Source organism: Schistocerca nitens, chromosome 2, assembly GCF_023898315.1.
Source record: "Schistocerca nitens isolate TAMUIC-IGC-003100 chromosome 2, iqSchNite1.1, whole genome shotgun sequence".
NCBI classification, from domain to species: Eukaryota; Metazoa; Arthropoda; class Insecta; order Orthoptera; family Acrididae; genus Schistocerca; species Schistocerca nitens.
In genome coordinates, this window is record NC_064615.1 from 1,069,986,184 (window position 1) to 1,070,003,275 (window position 17,092).

A 17,092-nucleotide genomic window follows, 5' to 3' on the forward strand; every position below is an offset into this window, starting at 1 on the left:
AATTGTTATAACTTCAAGTTGAACAAATATATTTCAAGGAAGACGCAATACATGAGTCACAGATCAAGTAAACAGAGTAAGACGTGTGTACACTTTAACAGTCAAATCATAACTGAGTCCAACTCTAGCGGCCGCTGGCTGGCTGGCCGCTTAGGTGGCGCGGCTGCTGCATGGCTGGCAGACAGCGCCGCATGTAGAGGACGCGCGTAACTGCGCTGCGGCACTTTGAGAGATCGGTGGGTCACAACACATGATTCACAAGACATCTAGGATTCGGCTTCTGGACTCTGCGCCGGAGACAGCACAGCCAGCGGAAAGCACTAAACGCCATTGTGTGTGACGTCAGAGGGGCTCCTTTAGCAACGGTATGAGCGAATGTGGTGGATGGACGGCAGAGGATACCACCACGGCGACAGGAGACAAAGCAACAAGGTTGGTGCATACGAAATAATGTAGATCGGCAGACTGTATTGGAGAACATGATGGAAGTGGTCAGAAGTGCAATTAGACAGCCGAGGCCTATGCTTGTAACTTATCAGCTGCACGTAGCCAGCAAACGACCAATTTAAAAGGCTATCTAAAAAAACACCGCCAAAGTAAGCCATGAAGGCCCAACCGTACGGACCGGCCGCCGTGTCATCCGCAGGCGTCACCGGATGCGGACATGACGGGCAGTGTGGTCAGCACACCGCTCTCCCAGCATTATGTCGATTTACGAGACCGCAGTTGCACTTCTCAATGAAGTGGCTCCTCAGTTTGCCTCACAAGGGCTGAGTGCATCCTGCTTGCCAACAGCGCTCGGCAGACCGGACGGTGAGCGATCAAAGTGGTATCCCAATCAGACAGCGCCTAACTTCGGTGATCCGACGGGAATCTGTGTTAACGCTGCGACAAAGCCGTTGGCGTTAACAGGTTGTCAGTACGACCAATAGTTCAATGAACATTAACGCCCCAAGTCAATATTTTCTCACTAGAGCAGACGAATATAGGACCCATATAAACAAAAGATCAACCAATGGAAAAATGTCGGACTATGCAGTGCTAGCAAGAAATCTCTCAAAACAAAAAATGGTAAAATTGGTGAAGCATCAGATAACGCCACTTCATCCATTGTGAAAAGAGGAGTCAAGTAGAAATTGGAAGCCTGCTAAAATATATACGGCAATATTACCTGAAACACGGATGATTCTCACGGGTTTGCAGCCGGGTTCCATCGTCCTGACGACAACACGATATTTCGGCGGACCATCTGGCCGCCATCTTCAGGTGGGATTGAGTGCACAATCACGACGGAACTGAGGAGACCTCAGATTCGGCGGCTCCTTTACACCGCGGGTACTGGCCGTTGCGCGTGCGCGAGCAACGGAAAAGCTGCCCTGTGTGAGGCGCAGAATTGCAGCGGCGCCAGCGGTGAAAACTGTCAAAAGCGAGGAATCGCGAAATTAAAATGCAGCCGGACGGAAACCAGACCGTTGTTCTATGTGATAAAATAGGGTTCCACATCTCACTTAAAGGAAAACCTCTATCTCTGTTAATAATATCAGACAGGCGTATTTCAATTGATTCTTTCAATACACAATCCCAGTAACGGGAAGCTGAGGCAATAATTAGCGTCTCTTTAAACGCCGTATTGAGCCCTTCATTAAGACAGTGTTCAGTAACGGCTGATTTTTCCGGCTGGGGCAGACGTGTATGCCGTTTACGTTCCACACATCGATCTTGGACTGTACGAATAGTCTGGCCTGTGTAGGCCTTTCCGCAGTGACAGGGAATCTTGTATACCCCAGGCTTCCTCAGTCCCAAATCATCTTTAACCGATCCAAGGAGGATTTAGTTTTGGCCAAAGGCATGAGGACGCTTTCTATATATTTCCTGAGGATTCTTGAAATTTTCGAAGAAATACTTCCCACGAAGGGTAAAAAAGCAACTAATTTGGAAGTGTCCACCGTTGGTTCTCCTGGCGGTCCAAATAGAAAACCACGAGTAATTTGGTGGTCAGAATACCCATTCTGCCTGAAAACAACCTTAAGGTGATCCAACTCCTGTTAAAAGTTACCGGAATCCGAAACAGCATAAGCCCTCTTGACCAGAGTGCGTAAAACTCCCAAGCGTTGATGTTGTGGATTACAACTTGTGGCATGGAGGTAGCGGTCTGTATGCGTAGGTTTTCGGTATACACTGTGTCCCAAAGTTCCATTTTCTTTCTTATGTACTTTTTGTCATCAGTCTACTGACTAGTTTGATGCGGCCCGCCACTAATTCCTTTCCTGTGCTAACCTCTTCATCTCAGAGTAGCACTTGCAACCTACGTCCTCAATTATTTACTTGACGTATTCCAATCTGTCTTCCTCTACAATTTTTGCCCTTTACAGCTCCCTCTAGTACCATGGAAGTCGTTCCCTCATGTCTTAGCAGATGTCCTACCATCCTGTCCCTTCTCCTTATCAGTGTTTTCCACATATTCCTTTCCTCTCCGATTCTGCGTAGAACCTCCTCATTCCTTACCTTACCAGTCCACCTAATATTCAACATTCGTCTATAGCACCACATCTCAAATGCTTCGATTCTCTTCTGTTCCGGTTTTCCCATGTACTAAGCCAACCAAAAAAAGTAATTTGCCATCTTCTTCAATTCCCATCGTAAATTCGATTCGTGGATGAAGGCAGTTAAAATGATACAAAAATCGAGGAAAAGATTCCATTCCATGTGCCCAAACGATGAAAATATCAACCACGTATCTAAAAAAACATGTTGGTTTAAGAGATGTCCTAAGTCCCATATGCTCCAAATCTTCCATAAAGAGATAGGCGACAATAGGGGAAAGAGAACTGCCCATAGCCACACCGTCAGTTTGTTCAAAAATTGCTTCATTAAATAAAAAATACGTCGATGTCAATACATGGCGACCCAGCTCACTAGTTTTGTCATCAAAGAGCTGACCAATTATCAATAAAGACTCCTCCAAAGGATCGTGAGTAAAAAGTGAAACATCAAAGCTCACTAGGTCAGATGTTCCAGGGCGTAGAGACGTCAGACGTCCAATAAAATCGGACGAATTGGATATGTGGTGTTCACACTTCCCAACGTGTGGGCGCAGAACAGAAGCAAGATATTTGGCTAAATTATAAGTAAGGGCTCCCAGATTACTAACGATCGGACGAAGTGGTGCCCCAGGTTTATGTACCTTGGGTAGACCATACAACCTGGGTGGTACTGCCGCCCCCTGGATGAAGATTTTTAATGATGTCGTCAGGCAATGAACTCTTCCAGCACGTGCAACGCCCAGTACCCGCGGTATAAAGGGGCCGCCGAATCTGAGGTCTCGTCAGTTCCGGCGTGATTGTGCACTCAATCTCAACTGAAGATAGCGGCCAGATAGTCCGCCGAAATATCGTGTTGTCGTCAAGACGATGGAACCCGGCTGCAAACCCGTGTAAATCATCAGTATTTGATACGCCGGGAAAATCCACGTTACCACAATATTGCCTGAAAATGTTCTCTTGCCTGAGTGTCGTGGAATTACAAAATAGCTTCAAATTTCGTGGTCATAAGGCCGTGCTGTCGCTCTTCTTCCATTACTACTAAGGAAGCTAGTAACGGTAAGTTACAGTAACGCTGACTCTGGGACGCGGGTGTCATCGAAGCTGCTTAGCCGATAATGTAGCAGCCCCTCTCTCTCTCTCTCTCTCTCTCTCTCTCTCTCTCTCTCTCTCTCGGAATGTCTGCGAATATCGTGCACAGGTGTAAAGGGAAATCATTAACCGCTCCACCTCGCAAGGAGTATGACTGGTTGATGGCCGCATTGGATAATGTACTTCTACAAACATTCCATGGAGAATTTAAAAGCCAAGCAGTAAAAAGGCTAATACATTTTTAAGGCGGAACTCCTGATCACTGTATGATCAGGATTGAAACAGAGGAAGTGAAACGCAAAGGAAAACTTACTTAAAATTCATCATAGGCTATAGAGCTAGGTCAGACAACAAACAAGTGAAGTCTTGAAATCGTGTGAATATGCTATGCTGTGCTAACATGGCGGACGTTTGTTACGAACAAAAATTTTGCGGAAACAGACATAACTTCTTCTGGGATAACAGCAATCAATGATTTTATAATGTTGCTTAAAATCTGTCTTCATTGCAAATATTTTATTCATATGACCGGTTTCGGTTCATTCAGAACCATCTTCAGATCTGATATTTCAGTAACCCGTCCATGTGACGTAGCATGTGAAAGTTGCTGGATTTGGACTGGTTACTCCTGTAACTGAAATATCAGATCTGAAGATGGTTCTGAATGAACCGAAACCGGTCGTATGAATAAAATATTTGCAATCTAGACGGATTTTGAGTAACTAACAAAAATGTCAAGAACTGGACAAAATACTCCATACTAAAGGCAGCATGAGTAAGACGATGAGTAGTATTAGATTTGGCGATGAAGAATCGCTTTCTATACGGCATTGTAATGAGCGAACTTCAGTTGGCAGTAAAGTTAACATGCTGCATTTATCTAACGTCTCTCATCGGCCACACATCACCCATCAAATAATCCCACAGCATCACTACCACCGATTTGGGTCATACAAGGTATTTTGCCCATATTGAAGCAATCAATAGCTCTGTCGGATCACCCGGGACTGTTGAGCTAAACCCCAGCTATAGCAAAAGTTTCAAAGTGATTCTTACAACAGTATTGAAGCGTAGTTCGAACAGTTACTGCCGAAGACGTATATTTTTTTCAGAAATTAGGAAAGTGGTAGTTCGTCCAAAGCGCCGTCCTCACTGAAAGTGTTTTGTTTCACTATCGGTTCGATACTGTGCACGGTTCTTTTGTCACATGTGCTTCATATTCTAGGAATACTAAATCTATTGCTCACATCTACCGTGGGGTCGTACACGAACCGTTGGTCATACAGTAGGTTGGGCAGATATTTCATCCGAACAGATTACGACAAGGCCTCGAACGACCAGCACCAGTACCAGCTCATTATTATGCATCCTATGTACTACTAGTAATCTGGTTTCTGTACCACAGTCAACTGTGAAGTTTTCCGGCGGTGTACGCATATACTAAAATGCCAAATTACCTAAGATAGTCTTAGGCGGGAGTGTGTTCCCTTCTAAACTGATCGTTTGCCTCGAAATCGCAAAGTGCAGTGTTTGGTTGCTAACACGTGCTACATTCAATGAGGAGGAGGAGGAGGAGGAGGAGGAGGAGGAGGAGGAGGTGTTGTACGGAGGCCGTACTAACTTCACACATTCCATTAATCTAGGTATGGCGCTGTGGAACAGCACTACGGTTAGGCATACAGGGGCCAAGAAAAGCAATACACGGTCAGTGCATGGGCCATTTGGATTACGGCGCAACATTCTTCCATCTTCTGCATCGAGTAAGCATATCTCAAATTCGGCTAAATACTGTACCACTGCGTTCGAATTTGCATTACCCTCATCGTCGACCAACGCTCTGCTGTTAGATCCACTCTACTTCCTGGCCTGAAAATTGGTTTCTTGAAATCGCAATTTTGTAGTCAAAATAGATGGGAAATCAGTTGAGCTTCTCTAGAAGCAAAAATCGCAATAATTACCAGGCACACTTCCTTACTACTCAGTCGAAGCAGCTGGATAAGTGTTCAGCTGTTACTACCTCCAACAGCGATCTGATGGGAAAAACGGAAGCGTCAAAGTACCCAGTCAAGATAACCATGACAATTCAATAACACATTATATTACACTGACCGCTCGAAAATGACTCTCAGCATGTGGTTAGTATCTTCTTTCGTCTTGATATAAGAGCGCTACAGGCACGATGTTTGCTAAAGGAGAGGCGGTGGTGAACACGAAGACTCCGCCGGTCTAACCGTCCGAACTGAATGTATTCAGAAGAAACGAAGTGGAACAAGAATCATCATGTTAAGCTAATTGTGGTCTCAGACCCAGCTACACGAAACAACGATGGTCTTGCTCTGAATACCAGCGCAAAACTTCCAACGAGATATGTGCATCGTCATCAATGGCTCCTTAGTGGAAGCAGCTGTCATTCTTGCGTCCCGGTTTCGACTCATCAGAAACAATGCCTGACCGTAAACAGATACAATAATGCAATGAACTGCGAGAAAGAAGAGGGCACATGTCAAGCGCGCGCCCACCCCTTCCTCCACCACTCCTTCCTCCTACCCCCCATCCCCAACCAACTTGTGTATAAAACTATTACTCCAGAGCTCAAGGTTCGCGGATTAGACATCGAGCAGAACATAGCGAACGAACATTATGTGACGTTCCCATCACGTCAGAAACTTAACAGAAGGCAGATGTACAATATGAAGAATTAATAGAACCGATGTAATTTAAGGACTTCCTTTGTGTGTGCGCTGTCACCTTCAGCAAGTCATTTCGTGTGCAAGAGTCTGCGAATTGCAGTTTCCCCCTGGCACCAGTCAGACAATGAAAATAATTACTAGCAAGCATCGGGGTCATGAGCTTTGTCCAAAAGAAACGTCAGCTACTGTGATAGTCTGCACTATTCCATGGGCTATATGGTGACAGTGTAACACCTTTATTGTAATCGTTCACCTTCCAGAACCGCTCCGTAACAGAAACGGTGTTATTTGCTGTAAGGACAAAAAAAATTGGAGCTCTCCTGCCATGTTAACGGACACCTTCAAACAAGATATTAGACAACACAGTGAAAGCTTTACACTAAAACGAAGTCATTAAGCTGGCAAGGCTATAAAATTCTGGTGACGTAATCATTTTAAACGAAATATAATTTTAAACTGGCTTTTCAGACGCCCTCTAATAGACGACTGTTGCACATGGGAAAAGCTGAACGAAAAATTAAAGCTTCACATTAACGGTGTGGCAAACAAACGTCCAACTAGAAAGCTAATGGCTCATAGGACTGTAAAATTTTATAAGCTTGCATTCATGCTCAGGACACAGCTTATCTGCGACAGTTGACAGCTAATGTTTTGTACAAATAACAAAAAACGAACGCAAATGAGTACATACATCATGAAGGCAAAGCAAAAAAAATACCCCCCAGTGTATGCAATTTCCTGTATAAGCTTCTGGAGATCGTTATACATCAGTCACTGGATTACATGTGTATTCAGACAACTGTAAAGGACAGACGAAAAAAGCTTCTGCGGGACGGCTAGTCGCAGAGATTGACTGGAACTGGTTTGAGAAAATAGAACACTAGCCTCTGTCAGCGGACGTTGCTTTCTCCCTCGACAGACTTCAGCATAATCAGAAGAGAATTACGAAAGCAATTCACGTATAACACATACGAACTAATAAAGCTCATAATACATTCCAGGAAAGGGCAAGCATTTCTTTCAAAAACTGATGTCGCAGGTACACTGGATTTAAATACTTCCTGGCAGTGGTTTTAAAGACTACTTGGTCAGTTGAAACTTGACAGGAAATACTATACATCAGAAAATCTAATTCATTATCAGTAATACGCTGCATGTTACATATGGCGCTAGTGTAGCTTTCTGATGCATTACTTCTTTATTAAGCCCAGTCTTGAACGCTTTTGTTAAGAGAAACGGTAACTACTGTAGGAAGCCCTGACACATCTTATAAGGAAGCACAGTAGTTGACACTTCATGTACACAATGTCTTTACAATCTGAAAGGAACAGTGACATTTACACAACTACTATGTGTTACTGATAATTTAAGGAGAAAAGAAAGAATGTGTCACAAGCTGCGACATTGTCACGAAAAAAACAGCGACCCGTATATGTAATAAGTTTAATTTAAGTCTATGGTCACAAACTTTAACAAATCACCGGCTTCGGTCTTCAATGACCATCATCAGATCTGTTTCATAAAAACCAATTCCTAATGTACTGCAGCCATAGTGGTATCGTCAAATGTTGTCATGGAACAGATCTGAATCATGATCATTAAAGACCGAATCCGGTAATCTGTTACCAAAAGGTTAGAGACCACAGACGTAAACTGAAGAAACTTAGATAATGTGTTGTTATTATTTCGCTCGAAACAACTTTGAAATGATGAAGGCCCTTCTAGCATGTCGAGATTGTTCACGTGTAGACTCGGCTTCCTTCACCAGGGTTCAATGGAATAATATACTCCCCTGGGAAGGTACTCAACAAGCACCTGCCTGGCATAAAGCATCAAATAAAATTAATACACCTCACAAGCCTCTCTACAAATTACCTGTATGTCCAGAGCCATGGACTGAAAAAATTTTGCTAACTACATAACAAGTAGAAATTTGTTTCAAAGCTGTATAAGAAGTAATGCTGTACTGCAAATAGAAATCAGTATTCGTGCTAATATTTTCCGGAAGCATTAACTAAATGCGATGCTACTGAAGGCACATAACCAGTAGCTATATAGTAAAACTGAGGAAGCTGTGGCTACAGCTCCTTAATAAAGGTACTCTGTTATATTTATATGGCAGAAGCGTGAATAGCAGCAAACAGTAAAATACTAGCTTACTGTTGATTGTTCATAAGGTTTAATACAAACCACACATCACTGAATCTTAGTGTGGGCTATACCTTGAATAGTTGAACGTCCATGAACGTTTTCCTTCATGGGCTCTGATGTGTCGGCAGCTGGGCCAACACCTTGTAAATAGAGGTGGCTTAAAAAGCACGCGAGACTAACGCAGACGGGCGTGAAGTACTGGAACAGGATACGTAATTAATGCTATGAAGAAAAGTATGTAGCTGGTATAATACTTAACTTTATTTTCTTCTTGTACATCTCTATGGTGAACACAAGTGAGACTCTAATTACAATCACTGTAAGGCTAATGGCGCCTTGCTAGTTCGTAGCCCTTAACTTAGCTGAAGGCTATTCTGTCTCTCGGCTAATGAGAGAGAAAGGCTTCGTACGTCTAGTCGCTAGCTCTGTCGTCCGTACAACTGGGCTGAGTTCGAGTCAGTCTCTCGAGACCTGCCTTGTGGTGGCGCTAGGTTTGCGATCACACAGTGGCGACACGCGGGTCCGACATGTACTACAGGACCGCGGCCGATTTAAGCTACCACCTTGGACGTGTGGTGTCTGGCTGTGACACCACAGGCTCCATGGAATGAATAAATGTAATTTATTACCCTTCACATGAGTTTGACCAATTATGAGCTAGTCCATACTCAACCACTACTAATTAATTTTACCGGATGAATAGTATTCTAGTGGAGGGATAGCGTAGTACGTTCACTGAAAGCCAATAAAATGGCACACACAGTAGAATGTATTTATGACGAATCGCGTCTGGACCATCAATCTTATCGAACTTCCCTTAACCTTAACGCACTGGTTCATATAGGACAGATACTAGAATCGACGTCTAGACGAGGGACCCTACGATCTAGGGCCAATTGTAGTATCCTGAAATTCGTATTGTTGGGTGCAACTACATGTTAAGTCAGTTCACATCCGGAACAGCAGAACTGTCGGAAAAAGTAGTTACACCTTCATAAGATATGAACAGGTAGATGTTACTGGGTTGCTCAGAGGCTTCAAGCGGCCGCGGAGTGTGTGGGGGATCCGTGTGACGGCCAACTAACGACTGTGGTCCGCTATGTTACCACCTATGGCCTACTGTGCAGTTGGTAGGCGCTCAGGACAACAAACAATGCGGACAGCAATGACTAATATTGCATGCCTAATGAAGCATGCGTATGCTGGGCAAACGGTGCATGTGTTCCACTTCGTATCTATTGGTTAAGGATTTCACCTAGTTCATGCTGCGGGTGATCAAACTCAATTAACAGTTCACGTCCTTCACCGTACCTAAAAGTAGAAACTTTATTTACAACTTCGTGGGTGCTCGGTGAAGTAATAAGTAATCCGCGAAACGCTCTAAGGATTCTGTGGAGCGCGATGAACGTAATCTGGTTATAAAACGGTGTAGAATGAACCTTCGATGTTCACACGTGACTGATGCTTCTGCGATGCTGTTGCTGCACAAGACACAACAGCCGATCACATGCTAAGAAAAGTACTTGGCTACGAATGACAACAATGGGATTGGCTGTATAAGAAGCAGTACGGTAACAGCAACAGCACCAGTTTCAACCCCCCTCTCTCTCTCCGACCCGGGACGTTGGGAAGATAAATACGTTCAGTCTCGTAATTCGCTCAACGCGATTTTGTCTGGGCATACATTCGTCTTACTCAGAATCACAGTTCAGTGATCCTGAAGTACCACCTCTCAGGAATAAACCAGTGGATGAGTCCCAAAATGCTATTCAATTTCTTATTTGTTCAGAATTCCAGCACAGAGAGGGGCCATGAGTCAATAATAGGTACATTATACTGAGATTTTAGCTCTTTCGTTTTCCAGTAGTTCTTAAAATTTGTCATAAACGTCCGCGTAACTTCGATAACAACCTCGGCGTTGGTTGACAGGCATATCTTCACTGGGTTACCTCTCAAAAAGTCTTGGTAAGTGCCCAAACCATTGGATTCTTGGTTCCGCCTGGTTTTTCTTGCAGATGTTGTGTGGGGATGATACTGTTAACAAGAGACTAAACCAGGGACACAACAATACACATGTCATACAAACGCTACCACATTAACATACTCTGTTCCTGGACTGGAAGGATGAACGTTCTGCTCTTAGTTTTTAGACATTTCATTACAATACGGTACGTAATAGTAATCTGGAGGGAATGCTGTGCATGTATCCACCATTTGGGCCAATATTTTTCAGTAGACAATTCGTACGTTATGCGCGCTCGAGCAGTTGAAGATGGCTGCTGCAGTTGACACAGTCAATTTCACCAAGCATACAAAGATTTCGAATTAATTTGGAAGGATGATTCACCTCAAGTCTCAAAAGAAAGTCAACAATAACTGACTTGCCAAACAACTTAGAGATGTTTCCAAAGTATCAGGTTTTCCAATGGCAGGAATGTATTATAGTATGACTGTATGGTTAGTCAGTTGGCCAGTTTGTTGCTTAAAGGGACCAGCCTACTAGGTCATTAGGCCCTTTTCCTCGAACAACAGACATGTCTTCAAGGTCAATGAGGCTAGGTAAGGAACAAAAAAGAAAGGGAGGATATAAGAAGAAAGGCAAGTGGGGCGCCCTATCTAGGGAGCACCTGGAAGCTCCCAAAAACAGAATGCAAAGAGGAACATCTATCTCCCTCCCGCCCCCCCCCCCCCCCCCCTACACTTGCCAACTTGCCAGAGGTACTCCACTTAGAAGTGTCTAGAAAAGACTAGCAACGTAAGTGGGGCAAGAGAAGCGTATATAGATGTAAGACAAAAAAGGTAAACAGACCAAATGAGAGGGGTGGGAGGGGGGGGAGGAAGAGTTAAAGATCAGGTAGGGTCAGGGCCAGTTTGGACAGCCGCAGACACTCACTACAAAGTAGACAACAGAGCATTCAGCCAATGTGTCCGTGGGCTGATTAGATTGACCTTTCCTTACAGTGAGTGGTAACAGCCCCCTTCACAAGTAAAACACGTAACCACATCAGCCATTGGAGCATCATCTCCTAATACAATGGGTAGCAAGTCAGAGATCGAGAGTCGGCCACAGTGTTGCTAGATTCGGACAGTCAAGCAAAATGTGGATCACTGTCAAACTGGAACCACAACAAACTGGGGTGAGTCCTCATGATGGAGAGTCAGTGAAGTATACACTATATAGTGCTGGCAGAGGACAGAACTCCTTTCGAGAGACCTGCACAGAAGACTTCCACCAATTTGTATTCTCAATCATTACCCATAGTTTGTTTTGCGTAGTCAGCCTGACCCATTCTATACTCCAGATCCCTAAAACTTGACAGTTTAATACCAACTGGAGGTCTTCTTCCAAAATACCTATATCAAGAATTGGCTTGTTGGTAGCCAATTTGGCTAAGCCATCAGTAAGTACAGTCTGGTTAAGCTATCACCAAGTTCATTCCCCAAAACCCTAACATGGCACAGTGTCCAGACAAAGGCCACTAAGGGTCCACATTGTTAAAGGGCACACAAAGAATCCCAGCTAGCCATTACCATGGGATGGTGAGGGTAATACTGGTTGACAGCTTGCAAACTGGTCAGGGAGTCACTGCAGATGATAAAGGACTCACTGGTGCAGGAACAGACACGCTCAAGAGCACGAAACACAGCTACCAATTCCACTGTGAAAACATTGGTGTCATCTGGCAAGGAGCACAATTCAGTAAGTCCCGCATGAGTATAAGCAAAGCCTATATGACAAGTGACCATCACTATAGATTACTTCTGAACCCCAGAATTCACCAAGAATGGAGGGCCTCAGGCTGAATAAAGTCTTTCAGAACTTCCGGTAGGTCAAGATGAAGCTGTGGTCAAGGGATGCACTACAGAGGTATACATGTGTGGGCCTCGAGGAGAGGTTATAGTAGAAACAACTACAGTTAAAGAGAAAACAGACCAGACGCAGGTAGCTATCATAATTCCTGATCTGGACTGCCATTGTAGGAGATTGATTTCCATGTTTGGAAAGAGGAGACGGTAGTTCAGTTGCGTAGGGGGCCAGAAAACCAGTATACCATACATAAAAACCAGTTGTTGGCACCCAATCCGCAATGGAGGGCCCCAATCCTACACGAGTATTCTGTTCACAAGGCTAGTTCAGAAGGCTCCTGTCACAAGTCGATCCCTGCAGTAGTGTATCGAATCCCATGTGTGCATTGCTGAGGGTGATGTCAAATAGTATGCCAGACTCCCATTATCGAGATAGGACACTACCAGGGCTTTGTAAAGCTGTAAAAAGGTAGAGCGATCTGCACCCCATGTGATGTTACTCAGGCAGCAAAGTGTATTAAGGTGCAGCCAGCACTTTCACTTAAGCTGGTGATGATAGGGAATCCATGAAAACTGAGCATCAAAGACCAGTCCCAAAAAGTGGTAAGTCTCCAGAACATTGAGTAGCTGGTCATAAAGGTAAAGTTCTGGTTTTGATCGAATTGTACAACGTTGACAGTAGCACGCAGTGTTTGTCACTGGGGCCAAAATCAGATATCCAAAGGTAAGGGCCCATAACTGCACGTTTCGTACGGCACCTTGCAGTTGACATTCAGTGATGCCCACATTAAAGGAGAAATATCAGAGGCAAGTAGACGAGAGGGTAATTATGGGGACCCCACAGCTGCTGCTAGACCATTGATGACCACTAGAGAGGGAGACACAGTACAGAGCCCTGGGGACCCCATTCTCTTCGATATGGAGGGTGGGAAGTATCAACTTGAACCCAGAAAGCACAACGCAACAAGAAGTTCTGGATACAAATTTGGAGCAGATCCCAGAGACTCCACTTTTGTTAAGTAGCAAGGACGTGATGTCACGTTGACGTAAACCTTTCGCAGGCAGAAGAAAATGGCCATACGATGTCAATGTCAGGCCGAAGCTGTGTGGCTGACAGACTCCAGGTAAACTAGACTGCCAGTAATGGAATGGATTTGGCGAAAACTGCTCCGGGAAAGAGTGGGTAGACACCCCAACTCAAGGAGCCCAACATAGCTGCCAGCTCACCACGTATTCAAGCAACTTACTGAGAACATTGGCGATAGTAATAGGGCGATAACTATACATCTATAGAGGATGGTTTTAGTACTGGGATGGTGATGCTTTCTTGCCACTGCAATAGGAACTCGCCCCTGTTCCAGATGTGGCTAAACATGGCAAGGATATGATACTGACAATCCACCAATAGGTGCTTAATCATTTGGTTGTGGTTGTGGTTCCACCCTGGAGCTGTATCATGGCAGTGGACTAAGACACTGACGAAATCTCAATTTCTGAATGGAGCATTATATAGCTGCAAGTAACATGTAATAAAAGGTAACTGCTTCTGTTTTCTCTGCTTAGGACACAAAAGGCAGGTCAATAAGTTTGACACTGAGGCTCAATCATAATGCAGAGCAATATGTTTGGCAACTGCTTCTGGATCAGTGTAAACAGTACCTTTTGACATAATACCAGGTACACATTGTACTGAACCTGCAATTTGAACCCAGGTGTCCCGTTCACTACACAGATGTGGTTTTCACTATGCCACCCTGGCACAGTGGTTCTGCACAACTACATGGACTACCCTAGTGTGCCTGCCTCCTCAATGCAAGTTCCCATTCATGCCTCATCCTACTTGGTATTCCCCCTAGACACTGATAGCATTGCAGAGGCTCTCCAACTGTATTGGAATAGCACTTCAGCATGGAACAAATTTGGGGATCCTGGCCAAATTCCAGGTATAGGTGCATTAATAAAATGAAACTATACAGTTCCAGAGACATTTTCGAGTGTCTAACACATACGACATATATACACAGACTGAAGTGGCAAATGAATATTTGTAACACAATTCTCGACACTGACTTTGTGAACCGATAAGAGGTCATGAAGTTTGTTTTAAAGTCCTGTAACATTCTAATGCAACACAGTAAGCTTTTTTGAATAAGTTTATTTTGCATGTGATTGTTCATTTATCTGAACAAGGCTCCTACCCTCGAACAGGTAATAGGCTATTTCTGATCTTTAGCTCTCTTTCATCCCCATTCTTAGTAAATCTGCCGACAAACTAAATTCTCTTTTTCCGCTTCAAATTCTCTTACTGAATGTTTGCTGCCTCTGTCACAGGTTGAAGGGCACAAATCTTTGTCAAAAGATACGAAGATCACAGGACAACGGGCAAACAGCTTACATAGCCCTGAGTGCGTCTCACAAAGAATCCCTTCCCCTGCACCACTATAGTTGCTCTACTGGAAATATAAAACAAATTCTCCACACATTGGTCACAAACTACTATTTAAACTGCATTAGCAGACACGTGTCACATATTATAATTACACAGGTCATGTGTGTTTCTATATAATAGGCCTGTAACAGTTGTGGATATGCATAAAGAACGAGGGCTCACAAACCTGCATTACTTTCTACAGAAAAATAGAAAGTGAGTTGATATTTACCACCTTAAATTAAATGGAAGAAATAAAAAAAACTGATCGAAGTTTACCACGCTTTCATTGTGAACTAATTTACACCTGAGTGCACATTTTCCCATATAGTGAATTTTTCATTTTTAACAGGTCATAGAAAAGGAAATTCATCATAATATGAACTGGAAAGGGGACTAATACACTTTTTGATACATTATATTGTCAAAAGTAATGGACAATACCATATTAATAACTTAATTTTATAGCAGCACAAAATGGTCATATCTATAATGCAGCATAAATTCCATTATATAAATTACTATACTCAACGTCAGAAGAGGAAAATTGCTGTGATTGGACTTCTTGCTTTTTAAGATAGCAGTTGCACATAGGTATCTGATGCTTCAACCATGTCTTGACTTAGAGAATTTATTTTCCATAAACAGAAAATCAACAAAATTTTATTAAAGGGAAAACAGCAATGGAATGCAAGACAAATTCATATTATAAAGCTATTGAAGTGACCAGACTAGAGAGAATATAATTGATGATAAAGAGAAATATGGAGAAAGGTAATATTAAAAATGAACTTTTGGAATATTAATTACACAAATGCAAGCAGAAGGCTTCACAGGTTAAAAATAAAATTATGATGGCTTCAGTCATTATTAAGATCAGTTCTAGGCAAGTTTCATAATTCAGCACTAAAACTAATCAAACAAATATGCATATACCATGAAACAGATAAGAAAATGATACATGAGAAGAGCTGATGAATTGGTCAACAAATTGCATGACAAGAGCAATCTTTCATGATAAGCAAATAATAATACTTGAGGTAATACTGACCATTTGTCGTACTGTAGTCTCAAATGAATCTAGATATCAGTAGTAGTATTATACAACCACGATATCTACAACAGGAACATGTGAAAGTTAAACTTGATAGCAACTGGGATACTGAAAAGCTATAGTTGCTTCTTTTAGGCTGGTGCAATATGACTATGTGGTGGAAAACAATCTGGGACAGAAAGATCATACCACGAGGTAAGTGTATGATTTATGGGCACCGTGTTTGTGATCCTACACAAGCAGCACGACAGACGCCATGGGGGATTCAGATGACAGCTTACCAGATCTAAGTTACTCTCTTTCCAGGATAGACTTTTAGGTTTCTTGTGGCACTTTGCTGCACAAACAGATCCAGGGTTGTACAAGTTAGGATAAACTATCAAATCCCACAAGGCACTAACACACAGACTACCTACCTATTTGTACGGTCTCAGATACTTTTAAGAGCCTATCTTTTTTTTCCCCATTAAATTCCCTATACTGAAAATATTCCACCTTGTAATTTCAGGCACTGGCACTGCAATTTGCCAAGACCATTTCACAACTGGAGTTTAGCCAGGTCTAATTGCAGTCTGTTCACACAATGCTACAGATGTGAAGAAGTGTTAAAATAGAACATACAAGTATGTGCTTATGTTACAAATTATTCCATGTCTTCCAATTTTCCCTATGTATATTTTGTATTTCTTCAGATACACGAATGTAACATGGTAACAGAGTTGGTATAATCAAAAAATTAATGAACTTTCACTTCAGTGAGTGGTCTCCTTCACTCCCATATTATTTCTATTGTGCCAGAATCAGATATACAAGAAAATTTTCAATACTCTTTCCCAGAAACTTACAATTCTTCAAAGTAAGGTATATAACCTTAAACATACGTACCACTGTCACTTGACATATGGCCTAGCTTACACAAGGCCCCACTTTTAGTTCGAATTAAGTCCTGTTTTGGCCTTGATTTTATTTTCGTGATTGGAAATATACTTCCATTTTCACTCCATTGAAATAACACAAAAATAAAAAGTATATATGTTCACGTATATTACAAATTAGATGCACTAAAAGAAGATATGCAAAGGAAATTTAAGTACCAAATATCTCAGGAACTACATAGTTACAAAACTGAAAACTTGTAACAAGCCAAAATATGTTGTGGTCTTCAGTCCTGAGACTTGTTTGATGCAGCTCTCCATGCTACTCTATCCTGTGCAAGCTTAATCTCCCAGTACCTACTGCAGCCTACATCCTTCTGAATCTGCTTAGTGTAATCATCTCCTGGTCTCCCTCTACGATTTGTACCCTCCACGCTGCCCTTCAGTACCAAATT

The 17,092-nt window shown here is 42.8% G+C and overlaps 1 protein-coding gene across 1 annotated transcript in view; it reads left to right on the top strand.

Moving 5' to 3' along the window:
- Positions 1-15,908: 15,908 nt before the first annotated feature.
- LOC126235552 (mucin-2-like) overlaps positions 15,909-17,092 on the top strand; it is a 148,751-nt gene continuing 147,567 nt past the window's right edge. Inside the window, exon 1 of the mRNA XM_049944268.1 lies at positions 15,909-15,957. Coding sequence (XP_049800225.1) covers positions 15,909-15,957 — 49 coding nt within the window. The remainder of the gene's footprint in view (positions 15,958-17,092) is intronic.